The sequence below is a fragment of the Corythoichthys intestinalis genome, chromosome 19 (genome assembly GCF_030265065.1).
Source record: "Corythoichthys intestinalis isolate RoL2023-P3 chromosome 19, ASM3026506v1, whole genome shotgun sequence".
Classification (NCBI taxonomy): domain Eukaryota; kingdom Metazoa; phylum Chordata; class Actinopteri; order Syngnathiformes; family Syngnathidae; genus Corythoichthys; species Corythoichthys intestinalis.
In genome coordinates this window covers 29334552-29356550 of record NC_080413.1, presented here as the reverse complement: position 1 = coordinate 29356550, position 21999 = coordinate 29334552, and the positions used below count along the sequence as shown (strand labels likewise).

Genomic DNA, 21999 nt, shown 5'->3' with positions numbered 1-21999 from the left:
AAAAAAAAAAAAAAAGACTAATTCACTGCTTTCACTCAAAAAGCTTTTAGATCTTATTTAAAATATATATATATATATATATATATATATATATATATATATATATTACCTAAAAATGCCGTTACGCTTGATAACACACATCACTTAAAAGTTAGGATTTTTTTCCCACGTGTTTCAATTGAATTTCTCTTTGTGTCAAGCCATTTTTAAGTTCTAGTTAAGTTTTAAGTTAGTCTAAACTGTAATTCCTGATAGGATTTTGAGTTTTTGCAGTGTTCAAAATAAATGTATGATACAGGCTGTATTGGAGCACATTAGGGACCAGAGCTACTTGGTGTTTTATCCAGCAATGACTACTGAGCTAAAATTGATAGTTAGCATGATTAAGTTTTTATTTTACACCCTCATCACTCCACAATGCTATGTTATGTTAAAGCCTGTATGTAAGACACGTTAGCCACGCAACGACAGTGGTCATAATTAATTGAAACCTAGTCCTCCGCAGGGCTAACTTTACGTGAGCTAGTAGCGACAGTAACGTTAATCTTATATATTAGCACTTAGCGCTCTTTATTAGCGCTTAGCGCTGTACTGCTTTAAGATGGCGGCTGTTTGATAACGCTGCCCAGACGCGGCCGAGTCTGTCATTGCGCATCGAGTTCAACATACATGTGATCTTTATGAGACGCATCAGACGCTAGCTGTTACCAACTTAGCATCGTGCGGGCTAGTATTTGGCAACGTCGGCGTCGTTTGTGGCGGCTGTCAGCTGCAGTAAGTTTTTTTTTTTCCCTTCTTCCTCTCCGCACGTGACAGCGCGTTGTCCCGCATTAAAAGTAGTCCGAGCAAAACGTGATGCTTAGAGCTGTCAAAATAAACGATTACTCGAGGTGAATGAAATTACTCGGATCAGTTTTTAAACTCGAGTTACTCGAGTTGCTCGAGTACTCGTTTCAGCTCTACTGGATTGTGGCCATTTTTGGCCATGTGGCATATGTTTAAGTTGTGTGTTATTTTACTGTCTTGTGTTTTATGGTACCACAGAGTAGCTTTCCAATTTCATTGTTTGATCGGCTTGCAATGACAATAAAGGAATTGAATTGAATAAAGGAATTGAATTGATTTTTACTAGGGCTGTCAAACGATTAAAATTTTTAATCGAGTTAATTACAGCTTAAAAATTAATTAATCGTAATTAATCGCAATTCAAACCATCTATAAAATATTCCATATTTTTCTGTAAATTATATATATATTCTGTAAAATAAATTGTTGGAATGGAAAGATAAGACACAAGATGGATATATACATTCAACATACGGTACAAAAGGACTGTAGTGGGCATTTCACTCTACTGTCATTTAAATCTGTCTATGCTGTCCTCACTCCGAAGCGTCTACTTTTTCCAAAGCTAGACAGCCAGTGAACAACGCCTTAATAATTAGACTTCTTCCTTTTTCATCTGATTTATTAATAAAATGGCCTCAAACCATTGTCCTCTTTAGACCGTCGTAAAACTACAAAAAAAAAAGAACAAAAGCATTTCATTAGCAACAACGTTAGCTTAGCACGCTATACAGGTTCACTAAACATAAACAAAAAGCGTCTCATACAAAAAATATAACATTTCGCTTACTAACATAATATGTACATTCTTTACAACAACCATACTTACGGACAAATCTTGTCCAAGGATCATATGAGCACAACATTATCAGCCCGAGACGTCGTGCAGCCATAATGAACTGGAAAGAAAACAATAAACCATGTCGCAAAGCGACCACAAGAGTTCGCTGTTGGACAGCACAAAAAGTCTTGCTGTAAAACTTACCAAAAGGCAGAATACTTTCTGAGCGGGACATGTGCGTTAATTGCGTCAAATATTTTAACGTGATTAATTTAAAAAATTAATTACCGCGCATTAACGCGATAATTTTGACAGCCCTAATTTTTACTGTATGTAGATTGCTCGATAGCACCTTGTTGGAAATCGTGGTGTTCAGAGTGGGATGAGACCACTTAGTTCTTCCACAACCTCAAAGGAAAGACCTTTTTTTTTCTTCTGAAATGTCAACTGCTTTTGCTTCAAAATCTCCCGTGCCAGGACATAGTTCCTCAATAGCCAAAGGAGGTACATCCTAGAGTTGTATACTTAAGACCAGTTTTGCTTAAATACCACATTTTGTACGTGTTGATCTAATTTCAGACTTTTAAAGGACTCAGTTTTGATTTTAGCCATAGGCTACCTTCACACTGAAGGTCAATTCTATTTTCTGTTTCCATATGCAACACATATCTTATTTTTATCATGCAGCATGAACAGTTGAATTACATTTTTTTTTTTTTTTTTTTTTCTAACCTGGGTTTATTCGTATGTGCAAATTTTACACCTGTGGAGTATGAACACATTTCCGCATGAATGCGTCCCATACATCATTAACATTTGACATATGTTACCACTGTTCGACAAACAAACAACAGACTGTAACGAGCAATGGCGGACAAAGGCAAAGATAATAATTTTTCTTTCATGATACCGCACGTGAAGCCATCAGAATAAAATCTTCAAAAGTTGCCGTAAAAACATGATGGCCGAGATCTCGCCGTGGTTCTGTAAACACCGCGACACGTGACGAAGTGTTACCGTGGGTATGCTTGTCACATCACGAACGCATTCTCTTCACACTACGAGTCGATGTATCTGCAAAATAAATGGCTACACAAGAATATCGGGATTGTCAACACAAAAACAAACAAAAAATCCGAATTGGGTATCAGACCCTGCGGTTTCAAGGTAGCTTTTGTCTTAGTCTTGCCTTCTAAATGGCTTGATCTTGATTTGGTCACACAGATTTCTGGTTTTGATTGAAATGTCAGGACAGTCTTGGTCGTGATCAAGTACAACACTAGACTATAGGGGTGTGTATTGCCTCATATCTGGCAATACCAGTCTTATCACAATTCACAGGTCACAATTCGATTCAATCCAGATTAATCCCGATACTACACTTGAAGACTAATATTGCGATATTTTTATATCACTTTAGGAAAAAAACTAATCAAAATGGACATAAAAGTACATTTACATCAATTTATTCCTGAAACCTCATTCAGCACTCAAGTAAAAATGTTTTTATTTTATGTCTGAACAACCTATGGCTTTCATTATAGCATTTTCTCTTTTGTAGTGCAAGCCTGTTTTAGTCCAAATCTACTTAAGTGTTCTCAATACTCCATGCCTCTGTTTATGCAGTAAAAGCCAAAATAAGACCAAATTTCAGATGACTATTCTAAGCAAAATGACCGGAAGTACCCCGTCCGCCATTGCTGAGGTGTGCCGCCTGCTGCACACATCCACCAGCAGCTAATGTTACTGTTTACATTAACTGACGCTGGGCTGCTATAGGTGTGTACACACCCCAGTAATGGTGGCCAACCATTAGAGGGCGATTTACACAAATCTTTACTCGGATTAGTCTAATGTTGTTGTTACTTCTGTTTATTTCCACCAAAAACACACATATAAGGATCGATACAGACAGATTTTGAATCGATGCAAGAATTGCGTGACGTAATATCACGATATATCTCAAAATCAAATTTTTTTTAACACCCCTACTAGACTACTCTGTTAGATCTTTTCGAAGATGGAGCTGATGTTAGACTCCAATTTCAGGTAGTGGTTAGTCCACTAGTTAGTTTAGTCCATTATGCGATGAACTTTTTGTTCAGTGGGGAAAAATACAGGATGTCCAGCTGGTCTTTTGTTCTTTTAGCTGATCAAAGGACTTCATGAGGCTAGATGTCAGTGCATGTTGTCATTCAGTCTGGAAATAGCTGATTTCTTATATATATTATGAATGAATAATAGGCTCCCGAAATGAAAAAATTCAGGCATACGCAGTTAGTGCATTGATAAAGATGTCGAAATGTGTTCTGGTCCAATTTAAAAAACAAATAAAATATATTATTATTCTTTTTTTTAAACATCTGATTTATTTTGCCATTGGAGCCCACTTGAATCAGAGCCATGTTGGGGCATTGTCCCACCTGACCGGCAGATAGTTACTTTTGAATACAGCTTGTTTCTGTGGTAGTTGCCAGTTTGCTTTTCAAACAATTATATGGTTTTGTGATAACTCTTACCTTAACCTGTGGTGGGATAATGTTGCTTCCCAATCGTCCAACACCAGGAGGATGTTTGTGTTCTTCCTGCATAGTTTGTCTCCATGGCTCCTTAGGTAACCATGCTTATTTGCTGCAGAGCTGGCATACATGCTCAGTCGGAGATATGAGTCATCACTATACATAGAAAGATCAATGGCGAGACAAAGCAAAGAGCTGCAGATACCATTACACAGACGGATAATTTTCCATGCAACTTGGACTTGAGCTCTGTTCGTGTTTGTCTTTCTTTAAGTGTGTGTCTGTGAGTGTGTCAAGGACAAACAGCAGTGTTCAGCAGTGTGCCGCTGAGTTTGAAGAGTCCAGGTCAAAAAGAGCTTCGTATTTCTTCTCCAGCCCTTTTTTCTGTTCTCACTCACGTTCTCCTATTCTTCTGTCACTTTCTCGACCCATGCATGATCTACCACTCTATGGCATGTGCAAGGGGAACCGTTGCTATGGCGACCTAAAGCCGTTGGAGCTTCGGGGGGGCCAGAGGAGTGGTGGGGGGCTTCATGTAGACCCAGGGAGACCTACTGCACTGACCACATACACAAGCAAGCAGTGGATGATCAAGATTAAAAAAGAGACTGTGCAGGGACTTATAAGGTTATGGAGAGCAGAGTGGAAGATATCAGGGGCAGAGCCACACTAACTGGACTGAATAAGATTACTGTAGGCATAGAAGCAAAGTGAACAGGCATCAGTGACATACCTCAAACCTATTATACAGTGTATGTCATCTTTGCAATATGCTTCAGAACCCAATAAATATCATGAGGAAATTTTGTTAGTGGATGCTTTGGGATAGTTAGTGTGTTTTGATGAGCCCCTAGTTATGGGATTGAATGGAATTTCTTCCTATAAAACTAATCATGAGCTGTATGAGACAAAGAGATTGGAATAAGAGCAGTCATAAAGTCGGACCTCTGCTAAATCTCGAACATTTGTTACTAAAAAATGAGAAAGTCTGGTGGATAGTCTTTAAGGGACATTTCTGCCAATGGGTATACTGATATGATGGAATAAATCAATGGTGTGCACTACTTGGCTGTCTACATGACATCAGCAATAAGAATTGAGCTACATTCACGCACGCCATGCTGGGGACATGACGCGTTGACCTGTCTAAATCAATAAATGCACTGAATTTAGTTGCTATTGCCACTTCTGGGAGATGATTGGACGGAACTTTCCCCATCGAAATCAAATCATTTTGGCTCTTGGAAAATGGCTGAGATAAAACACAACTTCAAAAGGGCAAATGTAAGTGCTCATTTTTCATTAAAACAATGTAAATTTAATATTGAAAATAACTAATAAAAGCATGAAATCTCCCTGACCCCCCAAAAAATTGCACTTTGTTCTGGTATTTGAGTAGAGTAAAAATCAGCGAATACAGTGGTAAGAAAGAGTATCTGAACCTTATGGAATTTGGAATTTCTCACATTTCTGCATAAAATCACCATCAAATGTGATCTGATCTTTGTCAAAATCACACAGATGAAAAAAACAGTGTGTACCTTAACTAAAACCACCCAAATATTTATAGGTTTTCATATTTTAACGAGGATAGTATGCAAATTCAATTCATTTTTATTTGTATAGCCCTATATCACAACAAGGTTGTCTCAGAGGGCTTTTCAGAGTCAGTATGATACACTGTCAGAAGTTCATGTCCTGGGCATCCCCCATCCTTAAACCCTCCATGGCGGCAAGGAAAAACTCCAAAAAACCCTATGGGAAAAATGACAAACCTTGGGGAGAACCACAGTCAGGAGAGATCCACTCCCAGGACAGACAGGCTATAGATGCACCAGCTTCCAGCTACTATTAAAGAAGCCGACAGTCTGTACATTTAAGATTATACTAAAAACGTTCCCGTTTGACAAAGCTTATGGCAAACAATGATAGAAGGGGGGGAAATAAGTAAATGAACTATCCCATTTAATAATTTGTGCCCCCCCCCCCCGTTATTGGCAGCAATAACTTCAACCAGACGCTTCCTGCAGCTGCAGTTCAGTCTGGCAAATCGATCAGGAATAATCTTGGCCCATCTTCTTTACAAAAGTGCTGTAGTTCAGTCAGATTCCTGGGACGTCTGGCATGAATGACTGTCTTTAGGTTATGCCACACCATCCCAATGGGGTTCAAGTCTGGACGTTAACTTGGCCACTCCAGAACGTTTATTTTGTTCTTATGAAACCATTCTGAAGTTGATTTGCTTCTGTGTTTTGGATCATTGTCTTTTTTGCGGCACCCATCCTGTTTTTAGCTTGAACTGTCTTACAGACGACCTGAGGTTTACCTGCAAAACATCCTGATAAACTTTTGAATTCATTCTTCTATTAATGGTTGCAAGTTGTCCAGGCCCTGAGGTAGCAAAACAGCCCCAAATCATGATGCTCCCTCCACCATGCTGAACCGTGGAGATGAGGTGTTGATGTTGGTGAGCTGTTCCATTTTTCCTCCACACATGACTTTGGGTGTTACTCCCAAACAATTCAATTTTGGTTTCATTAGTCCACAAAATATTTTGCCAAAACTTCTGTGGAGTGTCCAAGTGCCTTTTTGCGAACATTAAATGAGCAACAATGTTTTGTTTTTTTAAACAACAGTGGATTCTTTCGTAGAGCCCTCCCATGAACACCATTCTTGGCCATAGTTTTACATACAGTTGATGTGTGCACAGAGATATTGGACTGTGCCAGTGATTTCTGTAAGTCTTTAGCAGACACTCTAGGGTTCTTTTTTACCTCACTGAGTATTCCGTGCTGAACTCTTGGCATCATCTTTGGTGCACGGCCACTCCTTGGGACAGAAGCAACAGTGCCAAACTCTCTCCATTTGTAGACAACTTCTCTGACTGTCGACTGATAAACATCCAGACTTTTAGAGATGGTTTTGTATCTTTTCCCAGCTTTATACATATTAACAATCCTTGATCGCAGGTCTTCAGACAGCTCTTTTGACTGAGCTATGATGTACATCAGACAATGCTTTTCATCAAGACATTTCTTAGCAGGTGTGTGTTTTATAGTGGGCAGAGCAGAGCAGAGCGGAGACCAACCATCATTGATTGGGCACACACCTGACTCAAAATATTTGGTAAAAATTGGTTTGAATTGCTCTTTAAGGTTTCATAGGCAGAGGGTTGAATTATTTGCCCTCCTTCTGTCATTGTTTGCATGCTATCCTCATTAAAATATGAAAACCTATAAATGTTTGGGTACTTTTAGTGAAAGCAGACACTGTATTTTCATCTTTGTGATTTTGACAAAGATCAGATCACATTTGATGGTGATTTTATGCAGAAATGTGAGAAATTCCAAAAGGTTCAGATTCTTTTCCATACTACTGTATTCGCTGATTTTTACTCCAGAACAAATTCCAGAACAAAGTGCAATTTTTTGGTCAGGGATATTTCCTGCATGTATTGGTTATTTGCAATGTTAATTTTACATTGTTTTAATGAGAAATGAGCACTTATGTTTGCCTTTTTGAAGTTGCAGTTTGTCTCAGCCATTTTCTAAGAGCCACAAATAGCAAAGAAGGCATGCCAAACCTCATGATTTTATTTCGATGGGTAAAGTTCGATCCAATCATCTCCCAGAAGTGGCAATAGCAACTAAATTAAGTGTATTTATTGATTTAGAGATAAACGCCTCATGTCTATTAGCAGCATGCTCAGGTCTGAAGGGGTTAAAATACAGTTTTATGTAAACAGTATAAAATAATTACATTACAGGAGCCTGGTAATGTTTCATTCCATGAGGCCCAAAATGCCTGGTGGTACCCATGCTGGCATGGCATTACTTTTTGTGTATCCAAGTTTACAAGTTGTACTTACAGTTGAAGCTCAGTTTTTGTGATTAATTCTTTTCTAAATTATGTCTAGTTGTATGAAAACAGAAGCAATATTTTGTGTAGGACTCATATCCCAGCTAAACTGAATTGTTTACCAGTCAGTCGCAGGGTACTTATCGACACTAACAACCATTCACACTCACATTAGGACTTGTCTATATTTGAACAATCAGTTAAGAAGTAAAAAAAAAAAAAAAAAAACTCACATGCATGGCGCACACCACATAAACATGTGCTGGGATAATACAGCTCCATCATGTAAAGAGGAAAGAAACAAGTTCATGTATCAAAAACTGTACACAGAAAGTTTCACACAAGCAACAAACCAACAAACAAACCATGAAAACAGGCGCTAGCCCCCCTGGTGAATGTAACAAAGCTGTATTGATGTGGGGGCTTAGTGTTTGTAGCAGCTTTCAACAAGCCTGGGCAGCAGACAGCGCAAACAGCAGGTAGTTTTTGAAATGTGAACTGAGTGAGAAGAAGATGACAGCTGTTTAAGGAAAGTGTTGTGGTGAGCCACCAGCTTTGAGTCATGGAGGATTCGGATTTATACATACACTTCTCTCTACTTCTCTTCTGGCTAATATATGCGTATACAATATTTCACATATGCATAGCGAGCTCTATTTGTTTTGTGTTTGTTAAATAGGCCAGGGCTCTCTACAGACAATTGGTGGCATCCTGTCGAATGAGACATAATTGATTTACACCTAGTAATCACAGAATAGTGTTACTATACTGTTTAATCAATGCCAAATCAAGTAGGTTGATTATGCATCTTGACTGTATCACAATATTTACTCTCTTTTTCGCGCACGAAAGTTAAGTCCCTCAAGCCCCTTTCACACACATATCCCGGTAAATTGCCATGTAAGGTGTCGCAGAATTTACGCGTCATTGTGTTCAAGCTTGGCCAAAATCCCGGGAATGATGCGGGTTGGACACTTTCACAGACTTCTCCAGTGTTGCCCACTGGACGCTCTCTGTGCGGGGAGGGCTGCTAACGCGATTTTATAACCCGGACATTACGTCATTTTTGTTTGGTATCGGCTCTCATATTCTGTTGGTCAGACCATGTTTTGTTACAGAGAGTGTATTGCCAAAATGTCCTACATCAGCGAAACGTCTACACGAGGCGAATTTGTCAACCAAAGTACTACCGTGCGCTTTCAACTTGTTTTGTTTAGCTGCATACAGGCAGAACGTACTAAAGATACCGATAACAGTATGGGCGGAGGGGGCGATCCGGCCCGAAAAGGTGGTATCGGTATCGGTATCGGCATCGGCGAGTACCAACAAACAGGGCGCCGATACCATTTATCGGTAAACACTGAACGCAACTTTTTTTCTACTGACAGTCACTGCAAACACTAAATGTTGCTTTTTTTTCCTGAAAGTCACTGCATTCTGTGTTGTGTAATGACACGTGATCACTTTGCATGCCAAGCAGCTATCGCTATTGACCTGTTCCAGACCAATGAGAGTGGACCAATAGCCGCGCTCAACCAATGGCGGGGCAGCTTTTTCACATGTAGGAAAAACAAACTACAAGAGTAAAATGTCGGCGGTCTGGACATATTTCAGCTTATAATCTCCATCGAGTACAATAGATGCATGCAAGATTTGCGGCCTGAAAGATTCGAGAGGTGGAGTTAAATCGGCCAGTTTGAATACCTCGAACCTGATAAAGCAGTTGAAGAGGAAACATGTGAACAACACACAGAGTTTTAGGCTGCAACAGCAGGACTGCTACCCAGAGGAAAGGGGCTCGACCGGAGCAACAATCTCTGGTCAGTTCGCTACGTCTACTTTATTTTTATAGTCTTTTACTGATAGAATAGAATAGAATAGAATAGAATAGAATAGAATAGAATAGAATAGAATAGAATAGAATAGAATAGAAAACACAATGGTTAAACGTACTGTATGAGAAGCAATGAAGCGGTCATAAAAAAAAACTCAATGAAGACAAAAATAGCGAGTACTCGCTGCTTTTAACCGGTGTGCGCATGTGTGCGGATGCTAGTGTAAGCGCACTGAGCATTGTGTAGGACGTCTCGCCGCGTAGAAATTGCAGAACACCGGTTGTGGGAGCATTTCCCGACGTCGTAACTGCAGTCAATTCAAGTTCATCAAGACTGTATTCACGCCCAGGCGAATCAAGAGAAGGGTGCCGAGATATTAACTAATTTGCTCCCAAAAACCTATGAATAAGTTCTATTTTTAATTGTTTCAGTGTCCCAAAAACGTATTAATACGTCTTTTACGTTTTTTTTTTGTTTTTTTTTACAAGAGGCATCTCTAGGTTCTAGAGCAACTTCACTACAATGCACAAAGCTCAAAACCCATTTTAAAACAATAAAACTGGCCACTGGAGGGCAGTAGCGCAATTGGTAAGAACTCATCTCGGACCATGAAGGGAAGTGAAGTGAAGAAGAATAGTCAGGAAACGGAAGTTGGAGGGACCTTGTGAAGAAGGAAGCGTGAGAAAAATGTGGAGAACGATGGAAAACAAATGGCAAACGACACTGGGGGAGTGTTATGGAAAGAAAACGACACAATCGTGTAAGAAAGATTTTTTAAAAATCTTATCTTGATGAGACAGATGGTGATGAGGGAAAAGTTTACCCTGTCTGACAAGACAGGCGCGGCCACAACATACGCGTTCTGCGGAACTCACGTCACGTTACTCCTTAGCCCGAGGTTGAAACCAACGATGAAGATAATGAAAAAAGTGAGACCGATCTTGATCCGGACTCATCAGATTACTGGGAGCCTCCTCATTCAACCGGGAGCAGCCGAGAGCCTTCCCCGGAATGTTCAACAGTTCAGTAGTTTAGTTATGTGTAAATAAATTGTTACTTTGCTATCAAAAGCTGTATTCGTCTTGTTGTTTATGTTATTTCGTAGAAGGACAACATTATTCAGATGTTTTGGGTGTCACAAAAGCAAATATAGCTGTGTTAAAATCAAAGTTATGTTTGAAATGTATGCTTTCACAAAAAGCTCAATTTCTCTGTTTTTTCATCAGGAATTGGAAAATTGCTCAAATTAAGCTATTTTCTAATGCTGATGCTAATGATTTCTAAAGAATGGAAAAAGATATGAACTAACTTTTTTTCCTGCTGAAAGAAGAGTCTAATCTTTCTTTTGGTGGGTTCCATGTTTATATAACAATAGAATAGAATTTTCTGTGTGCCTTGCAAAATCAGTCAAAATCCAGTAAAACAGCCGGGAGTGAAGGGGGTTGCTCCGGTGAAAATGGCTGGGAGTGAATGAGTTAACTTGCTGGGCGCCATTCAACACCTTGTACTCTCGCATTTCGTGTATTTGCTCGCTTGTTCATCTGCCGCCCTTGTTTTGAAATCCTCTACGTTGTGCTGGTATTTGAGTGTATTTGTTTTGTTGTCTTATCGGCTTCCCTGCCTACCGTTTAGGTTAGTATTATTGTTCCCCATAGACCTACTGTCACTGACCGATTGTGTTATTCCCCCTTTTCTGGGATCACGTGTATTTTTGTTTGTAATTAATAAACCCTTGAAGGCATCCCTCCTTTGTTTTATGCTTTGAGGTACAACCTTGTTTCCGCAGATGCGAATTCTAACATCGGCAAAAAAAATAAGCCACACATTTCCAAAGATGAATGATGGACTCTCTTCCTCGGCTTTACGATCCAGTAGCAATTTAATTTCGTTGTTTTCAGTTTAATTTTGCTATTTCCAGCTTGCTATGTTGATAATTGCAATGTCTGTTTACAGGTTTTTGTCTTACTGTGAATAAAGATATTTACGTCATCAGCCATTGTGCTGTGACCCGGGAATTTAACGCTTGCTTTCACATATCCCTCGTCCCGGGAAAGTCCCGGACATTATACTAAGACGCAACCCGTTAAATGTCCGCGTAATCTCCGTGTCAGTCGACCAGGGAAATTGCTTTCACATACAGGGGCTGCCCGTTTAAACAGTGTTTAAAGCAGAAATGTGAAGTAATTTCATAACATGCCAAATAGGGTCACAATTAAAGTAATTAAACATTGTCCAACAAATAAAGCATGAAAAAAAATATTTATATGTTGCATATTTGACAAAATAATCGTGTTTCCGAAGTTCGATCCTGAAAGGGGACGAACCCAGAAGTGATACGTCATACCGGGAACAGCGATGGCAGCGCTCCATACATATGGCCGCCATACAAAGCCCTTCAAACAATGATTCAAACAGCGATATAAGCGATAGATCGAGCGCAAGGGAGGAGATCCAAGTTTTTGAAGAGTTGGAGGAAGATGAGGAGGTTGGAATTTTATGTTGGACCTAACATGTATTAGCCAGACACTAATCAGGATGCAAACAATGTGCCTAGACTACCTGATATGGAATGGAGACAAGACCCATCGAGATTACAAGATTGGTAAGATATAGGCTGTTATGATTTTCATGATTTGAAGATGCAGGCATTTGCACATAATTTTATGTTTTTGTCTATCTGATGACATTGTTTAAAAAAGTAATAATCAGACTGCATGTTCATTTTGGCAGATCCGGCAGCTCTCGTGCATATAAAAATAATAATATAAAAACGTTGGGGGGAAAGAAGGAAATGAGTCGTTGATGGCTTTCTCCACTTTATTGTGGCAACAATAAGAAAACAAAATAATAGCGGACTGCCTTCACATTCGACCGCAAAGTTATGCTTCTCGCTCATCTCCGCCTCGCCTCGTACTACCAGCTACTACTACTTCCAGTCCTAGCGTCTCTTAAACGGATCGTGCATAGTGTCTTGTTATGAGCTTTTTGTTGACAAAGGTATCGAACACACGATGTGCTGACAACTTTGTTTCTTTATTAACACATGGAACTAACAGTACACTGCTTGGGGCTCTCGGCAGGAAGTGACGTCTAATGGCGTGAGGAAATGTAGTTTTTGCACATAAGCGAACAGATTACAAAGCACCACTTCAGTGTTGTCCCGAGACTACATTTCCCATGATTCACTGAGTGACTTGAGTGCACGCTAATTCGCTGTGGGATTGACTCATTGCCAACACGCTAGTTGTCACCTGTCAGCGGCTCTCTTAAAACACAAGCTAGAAGGCTATCAAGCGATCACCGTGAAAGAAACGCCGAACCGTACAAATGCAATGCAATGCTTGAAGCATGAAGGTGGAAATACATAATACAAATACAAATAAATGTGCACAAACTCACCGGCGGTGTGTGTCTCTTACGGCAACGTGACCGTGAATTACCGCGACGCCGACCCGCTTATATTCACATCCACACCCCTTTCCCGATTGACAGTGGATTAACCCTTTCGGAAAAGATCGTAGATGACGCACAATTTAAACACGCTTAACCTAGCGAACACAACAACAACTATGCCACGACTATTGCCAAGAGTTGGCTTTCGGCTAACGTCGGTAGCTTCTACTGTACATTCCACAACAGTTGGCAGCTCTGCTTTGACAAAGTCATCAGTCATCTTTCCAAAAATCACACTTACTTTTTGGCAAATCCTTGATCATAAGCAGACCGGTTAAGGAAGCAGGCATCTTCAAAGTGTTTGTAGCAGAGAACACTACTCGATGATGGCGCGAAATTCATTCGCTTCGTGAGAACGAAAGATGTCCATTTACGTGCCCTGCTATCCTTTGGCCACTCAAACAACTTTTCGTTAGAGTGAGAACAAAACATCGCCACACACCGCCGTGGAATCTTACCGAGAAACAATGCAACAAACAATACTGTTCTATGGCGGACTTCCCTCGCACTTCTAGGTGTGACATCATTTCCGAAGATTGCCGAAGAAAAGCATTTTCATCGTCAAGGGCGTTGCTATGGGTTAAACAAAGAATCTGGAAGGGTTGTGTTTAAAAAAAAAAAACGAAAATATGCTTTATATTGTTTAGCCATTGATATCATTCAAATACATGGTTGGCCAACCTTGCTTCACATTTCCGCTTTAGGCGTATGTGAAAGGGGCTTCAGTCTCCATTTTGGAGCAGTGCTTGTGTAAGGTGTTGGTTAGGGATGGGAATTGATAGGATTTTCACGATTCCGATTCCATTATCGATATTGCTTAACAATTTGATTCTTTATTGATTCTCTTATCGATTCTAATTTGGGGAAAAAGAAGAGCAAACGTTTTGATTGGCATCGAGTTTGTTTAATCAGAAGTCACAACCTTACAAACTCACAACAAGGTCAAAAGAGGCCTAAAGCCTCAATATTAACTGTGGCAATAAGTGGCAAATGCACAAGAATGTTTAACATTTTACTGAAACATTTTTCAAATAGAAATTAAAAATATTGGTATATATTGGCAAATAGGTCGTTGGTCTGCCGTTAGCAATATATGTGAAGAAGAGCGCTCTTACACGCGAATAAGAAGAAATGCCTCATCCAAGCGAGTTAGTGAGAGAGGGAAGCACTGCTACGACCCTACGTTCTTTGTTCATGCTTGTAAAATATCTACAGAGGCAACGCCTGTATGTATCATCTTTTGTGTTGTTGTTGTTGTGTGTTTCCACTCACGATCGGACACTTAAATCCAGTTGTGTAGTGGTTTGAACGATGTGCTAATGCTAGCGAACGCATGCTAACTGTTTTGTTATAACTGAATTAGCGGCTAATCATCGCTGATTTACGTTGATGCAAACCTGTTTGTTATTGGGGACGAAATTGATTTGTTTCATTTTTATTTTTAGATTCATTCTTCAAGTGATGGTTGAATAAAGTCAGCAAATTATACCAACGTCTTCTGTATCGTCATTTCGGAGTTTAGCTAGCTGTATAGCTGTCTCGGTGAGGACAGTGCAGTCTATTCCCTCCCGATGCAGTTATCTCCACCTTGCAATGATTGCAAGTCGTTTTGTTGTAATTTTTCCTCGTGAAGTGAAGACATGCTTTCGAGCGTTTGAACCTACGTGCTGTCATTGTTATGTTTACTGCTGCTATGCTCGTGCTTCGTGCTAAACCATCGTAACCTTTCATTTTCACCCTCTTTCCTGGTGAAGTGTAGCCAAACTTTGGAGCGGGTGGTTCTGGGCGCCATGCTAGTTTGATGCGTTTGGACAACAAGACAGTCACGACGCAATATGCGTCTTCAGGACTCGTTAAAGGGATCGTTAAGGCTTTTTCATTGTGATGTCGAGGCCTCGAAACACTAGGAACCGGTTCCGAATTGGAATCGGATTTCGATTCCCATCCCTAGTGTTGGTTGTCGCACCTTATCTTCAAAACGCGATCTGTTTTATATCACAAGATGGGTAGATGCTTTCTATGTTGCCAGGACTTTTGACCTGCAGGGAGGCCGTCTTACGACTAAAAGTCACTCCAAGGGGTTATGGTTGAGTATACAATAGAGATATTGATTGTGCAAACAAAAGAAGGTGAGAATACAGATTTGTTACCCCTCTTGCCATAGTAATTAAAAGAGTGTGGAGTGTTGGCAATGAACATCTCGAGTAGATCAATAAAAAGGGAGTGTGAAATGTAAAAAAAAAAGTTTTAAGGTCAGTGATGTTGTACGTTTTTATGTGTTGGATTTTCCAACACATTGGTTTCACACATCTCAAATGCTGGTCTTGCAGTGGTATAGGAGGAGTCCACACATAGTGTGGTTTCTTTTATACAGTGCTATGCCATGTTAAGTGGGTGAGAGCTATAAATCTAGTGTAGAACACATCATATTGGATCAGCAGTGTTGGTAAAGCAGGATTTTGAGCTCTCAACAGCGATTTTCAAAAGGTTTGGGAGTCCAAGCTTTTGTGGGTCACTCGAGGACAGTCAGGGATTTGTTCCAAAGCCATTCCATCATCCCGGCTGTGCAGTGGTCCGAGTGTCGAGCTGCTGCAAGGTGAATGTTTGTCCCATTTGCAGCAAGTTTCCACTTTCAGAACCTTTCTATACTTGGCTCCCATCATGCTGCCAATACAATTGTTTTGTGAAAAATGATCTACTGTATGCTCCCACTCTTTGATCAGATTGCAGGTCGGCTTTGGAATATGCCTTTGACATTTATTTTATTAATAATTACTTGGCTGAATTACTACTAGTACATATAGAAAAGTAGTTTTCATTTACAGTACTTTACAAAACAAAACTTTTTTTTTTAATTGAAATCAACCTGTTTACGATCTTCAGTATGCATCCATCAGTGTTTATCAGACATACACTGGTATGAAAAAGTATCTGAACCTTTCGAAATTTCTCACCTTTCTGCATCAAATCACCATCAAATGTGAATCTTTGTAAAAATCACACAGATGGAAAAAAAAGTGTCTGCTTTAACTAAAACCACCCAATAATTTATTGGTTTTCATATTTTAATGAGGATAGTATGCAAACAATGAAAGAAGGGGGAAAATAAGTGAGTGAACCATCACATTTAATATTTTGTGGCCCCCTCTTTGGCAGCAATAACTTCAATCAAACGCTTCCTGTAGCTAGCTGCAGTTCAGTCTGGCACATCGACCAGGACTAATCTTGGCCATTCTTCTCTACAAAACTGCTGTAGTTCATTCAGATTCCTGGGATGTCTGGCATGAATTGCTGTCTTTAGGTCATGCCACAGCATCTCAATGGCCACTCCAGAACATGTATTTTGTTCTTCTGAAACCATTCTGAGGTTGATTTACTTCTGCGTTTTGGATCATTGTTTTGTTGCAGCATCCATCTTCTTTTTAGCTGCAGCTGTCTGACAGACAGCCTCTGGTTTTCCTGAGAAAAAATCCTGATAAACTTTTGAATTCATTCCTCCGTTAATGATTGCAAGCTGTCCAGGCCCCAAGGTTGCAAAACAGCTTCAAATCATGATGCTCCCTCCACCATGCTTCACGGTGGGGATGAGGTGTTGATTTTGGGGAGCGGTTCCATTTTTCCTCTACACATGACGTTGTGTGTTCCTCCCAAACAATTCAACTTTGGTTTCATCCGTCCACAAAATATTTTGCTAAAACCTTTGTGGAGTGTCCAAATGCCTTTTTCGCGAACATTAAATGAGCAGCAATGTTTTTTTTAGACGGCAGTGTCTTCCGCCATGGAGTCCTCCCATGAACACCATTCATGCCCATTGTTTTACATACAGTTAATCTGTGCACAGAGATATTGGACTGTGCCAGTGATTTCTGTAAGTCTTTAACAGACACTCTAGGGTTCTTTTTTACCTTTTCTGAGTATTCTGCGCTGAACTCTTGGCATCATCTTTTTGTGGACGGCCACTCCTTGGGAGAGAAGCAACAAGCAGTGCCAAGCTTTCTCCATTTGTAGACTTCTCTGACTGTCAATTGATGAACATCCAGACTTTTAGAGATAGTTTTGTATCCTTTCCCAGCTTTATACGAATAAACAATCCTTGATCACGGGTCTTCAGACAGCTATTTTGACCGAGCCATGATGCACATCAGACATTGCTTCTCACCAAGACAGGTGTGTGTTTCATAGTGGGCAGGGCAGATTTAAACCACTCATCAGTGATTTGGCACACACCTGACTTAAATTGTTTGGTAAAAATTGGTTTCAATTGCTCTTTGCTCTCATTGTTTGCATGCTATCCTCATTAAAATATGAAAACCTATAAATGTTTGGGTGGTTTTAGTTAAAGCAAACCTGTTTTGTTTTTTTTACATTTGTGGGATTTTGACAAAGATCAGCTCACATTTGTTGGTGATTTTATGCAGAAATGTGAGAAAATTCCAAAAGGTTCAGATACTTTTTCAGACCACTGTTTATCATGATATCCCACCTTGTGCTGCAACGATTAATCGATTAACCCGAGGAATTCGATTAAAAAAAGCTTTGAATCAATTGAATAATGCTTCGAGTATTTTTTTAATTAGAGTGGTGTTGTAATTTTTTGTTTTGAAAGTGTTTGAATTTAGTTTTATTGATTTGGGTGGGTACTGCCCTCTAGTGGCAACAGTGAATATGATAACACATTTAACATGGCTGAATCCAGCTCCCTGTTAAGACCTACGTGAAGTAAGTTTTTGTTATTGCTATGTTTTTATATATTCTTAATATATAAATATACATAAATATAGTTTATACCTATATTTAGCCATTTTTGTTGCAATATGTGTTTGAACAATTTGTTATGAGCATTGTAAAGAAAAGAAAAAAAAAAAGCTAGCATTTTATAGCATTTAAGCTAGCGGACGTTTGCTATGCAAGTTAGCCAATTGTTCTACTATTGCAGGTAGATCCTAATTTATTTTTTACCATTTGGAGCTAAGGTCAGCAATTTTAATTTATTTTTAAATGAAAGTGCAAATAATTCTGTATAGCGTGAAGAAAAACTTGATTTTGTGTTCGCATTTAATGCTCTTTTGAAAGTACTTAAAAGTATCTTATCAAGCCTTTGTTCTCCTAAAATTTATTCTGCAACGCATTAAATATTCCTAATCCGATTACTCGATTATTCGAACTAACTAGTTGATAGATTAATCGACTACTAAAATAATCGATGGCTGCAGCCCTAATCCTAATTCATGCAATCCAACAGTGCATTTTCTGCTTATATTATTATTTGCTTAAAAATGAATATCGAAAGTTAACACAGCCCTGCTAAAATACATGATATTTTTTTTATCCACAAAGCTCTTTCAAATTCAGTCTGTGCCTGTTAGTCCCACCTCTAACATTGATTTGGAAATCCAGCTCAAACCACAGAAGACCAGACTGACTCGCTTTGTATCTTGTACTTGTGAAAGTCAGACTGACTTGCCAGGCTACTGTATGAAGGTTCTGTGCCAAAATGGACTGGTATTCGGAACTGTTCATTCCTCCCTTCGCCTTGACTAAAGACTTTAGTTTTAGCTGAAGAAAAACAAGCCCCAAGCATAATGTCACCAACATGATTAATTGTAGGTATTGCTGTTGCTGATACACATGGTTGTTTTGTTTTAAATTCAGCCTGGTAAATTCAAATTAATAATAATACCCCATCAATGATTCACCAGGCAATATGGACAAATTCCTTGTGGTCTGATGAAACATTGAACTACAAGGAACAGGTATGCAAAAGTACATCGGAAAAACGATCTGGGGAAATTCACCTTTTCTTTTATTGCCACTAAGAAACAGAAAATACATAAACAGAATAAACATGTCACTAAGTGAATTCAAAATTGCTCATCTTGAGTTCAAACAACATGTACCCATGGGATAGGCTGGATTTAGCAGTGCCCAGCAGTCGTTGGTAATTGAATGATTCACAGCGCCCTTAACTCATTTATGACGCTTTCCCGCTCAATTTAACCTTGCCTTGCTCATCAATAGAGCCCTGTTGGCCTCCTCGGATGGTCGGCGGAGACTCATTGAGCTGCTGCAAGCTCTTATCGCCATCTAATCATGTTTCTTAGAATCGACCACTGTCTTTTTCTCCTTTCCATCCATCCAGTCATCCAGCCATTTTTCATCTTTTATACTTACTAGGGTTGCAAATGAGTTAAAGCTTATCCCAGCAGACTTTGAGCGTGAGGTCGTGTAAACCTTGGATTGACAGGCAGCCAAACACACGACACACAAATAACCATTCACACTGATATTTGCACCATAACGATTTAGAGTCCTCAATTTGACAGCCTCAACATTTTGTAGGATTACATACTGGTACATTATTTGTTTGTGTTCATTTCTTTTGTCTAATGTTGTGTGTTTGCTCTTGTTTTCTAGTTCCTCGTAGTGTGATTCAAAATGGAGCCCGTGTCAGGAGCCAAGCTCTCTTCCCTGTTATAAGACCTGTTCCTGTAAGCCCAGTTGGGACCAGAACTTCAGCCATTAGGTGGGTTGCTTTTACTATTGCCACTGCCAACCATATATTTAGTGAAAATCAGCACTTTCCAATTTTGACAGTCAGCAGGCCATTTGGGGGCCCTACGCAAAAATAATGCAAAGGGGCCCATATTTTTGGCCCACCATTTCGTCACAGTGTACTGTGAAACCCATACATGCAATCCAAACCATACGTCCATATTTTGTATATTAATCAGATTTTGTTGCACTGCATACTTCAAACTTCTCACCCCAAATGATTGTCAGTACTGACAGTAGATAGCGCCAAACCTTTTTCTAAAAGAGGAAAGAAAGAAGTTAAGGAAGAACTTTTATTTTTTTTAAGCTTGTAATCAAGTATCAAAACTCACAAAAGTCAAATAGAGCAAACTGTAGTAAACGAAGTAAAATATAAATTAAATAATTGCCAGATTGGGGGCCCCCTAGTGGTCAGGGGCCCTAAGCAGCTGAATAGTCTGCGTATAGGCTGGGCCGGCCCTGACAGTCAGATAGACATGCTTGCACTGATTGGACACTTGATCGTATTTGGCTCAAAGATGAACTCATTTGCTCCTAAAATCGTATAAATACGTTCTATTTTTAATTACTTCAGTGTCCCAAAAACGTATTTATACGTCTTTTGCGGTTTTTTTTGTTTTGTTTTTTTTGTTTTTTAGAAGATGCATCTATCGGTTCCAATCTATCTAAAATATAATGCGCAAAGCTCAAAACCCATTTTAAACCAATAAAACTGGCCACTGGAGCTCAGTAGCGCATTTGGTAAGAACTTATCTCGGGCCAAGAAAGGAAGTGAAGAAAAACAGTCAGGAAACGGAAGTTAGAGGGATCTTGTGAAGACGCGTGAGAATTTGAGAAAAATGTGGAGAACGATCGGGGGGAAAAGGCAAACGACACTGGAGGAGTGTTTTGAAAAGAAAACGAAACCATCCTCAAAGAAGGATTCAAAAAAATCTATCTTGATGAGACAGACGGTGACGTCCACAACAGCGTCAGGTTCCACACGCGTTCTGCGGAGCTCACGTTGCGTTACTCCTTAGCCCGAGGTTGAAACCAACGATGAAAATGATGAAAAAAGTGAGACCGATCTTGATCCGGACTCATCAGATTAGCCACGGGAGCAGCCGAGAGCCCCGTTGTTATGTGCGGAAATAGTTCAACAGTTCAATAGTTATGTGTAAATAAATTGTTACTTTGCGATCAAATCAAAAGCTCTACTTGTCTTGTTGTTTATTTTATTTTGTAAAAGGAAAACATTATTCCGATGTTTGGGATGTAACGAAAACAAAAAATAGCTGTGTATAAGTCAAAGTTATGTTTGAAATGTATGCTTTCACAAAAAGCTCAATTTCTCTGTTTTTTTCATCAGTAATTGGAAAATAGCTCAAACTAAGCTATTTTCTAATGCTGATTGCTAAAGAATGGAAAAGATATGAACTAACTTTTTTTCTGCTGAAAGAAGAGAGTCTAATCTTTCTTTTGGTGGGTTCCATGTTTATATAGCAATAGAATAGAATTTTCTGTGGGCCTTGCAAAATCAGTCAAAATCCAATAAAACGGCCGGGAGCGAAGGGCCTTGCTCGTGTGAAAATGGCTGTGAGTGAATGAGTTAAGAACTCCAAATGAACTCCAAAAGTGTTAGAATCGGGAATGCATGAGATTATGATGGTATGATAACCTTAAAAAAAAAAGAAAAAAAACACGTTTTACCACCGCTAGACACACTAAACACGCTGGAGTTAACTCTCGTAGCTGGTGGGAAACGTTCATGACAGTGTAACTACCCTTTAATTTTGTATAAATGCGAAATCATATTGGAGGTTTTGCCTCCTCGGCAGCCATTATCCGCAAACATGTTTTACATCTCGGTTGGCCCTCCTCCTCTAAGCCGGGGCCGTCTGTAACTTTTCTGTAGTCGAAGTAATCCCATACCAGTGATTTAGTTTTCTTCGATGGAGGAAAAAGTTCAGGAGTTTAACCTCCTCCAGCCATCGTGTAGCACAGCTGACTCACTGACACTAACCAACAACCTGTGGGGGAGGGTTGAGCCTTGCAGCAGTAAGCGAGGGATTTCTCCCTGCGTTTTTGGAACAGAAAAAATAGATAATACTGTAGGGGGCGGTATGACGGATAATTTTTGCGGTTTTGAATCCGTGACGTTTTCATACCACGGTAT

At 39.5% G+C, this 21999-nt stretch overlaps 1 protein-coding gene across 2 annotated transcripts in view; it reads left to right on the top strand.

The window, feature by feature from the left end:
* ches1 (checkpoint suppressor 1) overlaps positions 1-21999 on the top strand; it is a 209614-nt gene that overhangs the window by 171033 nt on the left and 16582 nt on the right. For both annotated transcript variants that reach the window (XM_057823681.1, XM_057823680.1), the window contains exon 5: positions 19707-19815. In XM_057823681.1, the coding sequence (XP_057679664.1) occupies positions 19707-19815 (109 nt within the window). The remainder of the gene's footprint in view (positions 1-19706; positions 19816-21999) is intronic.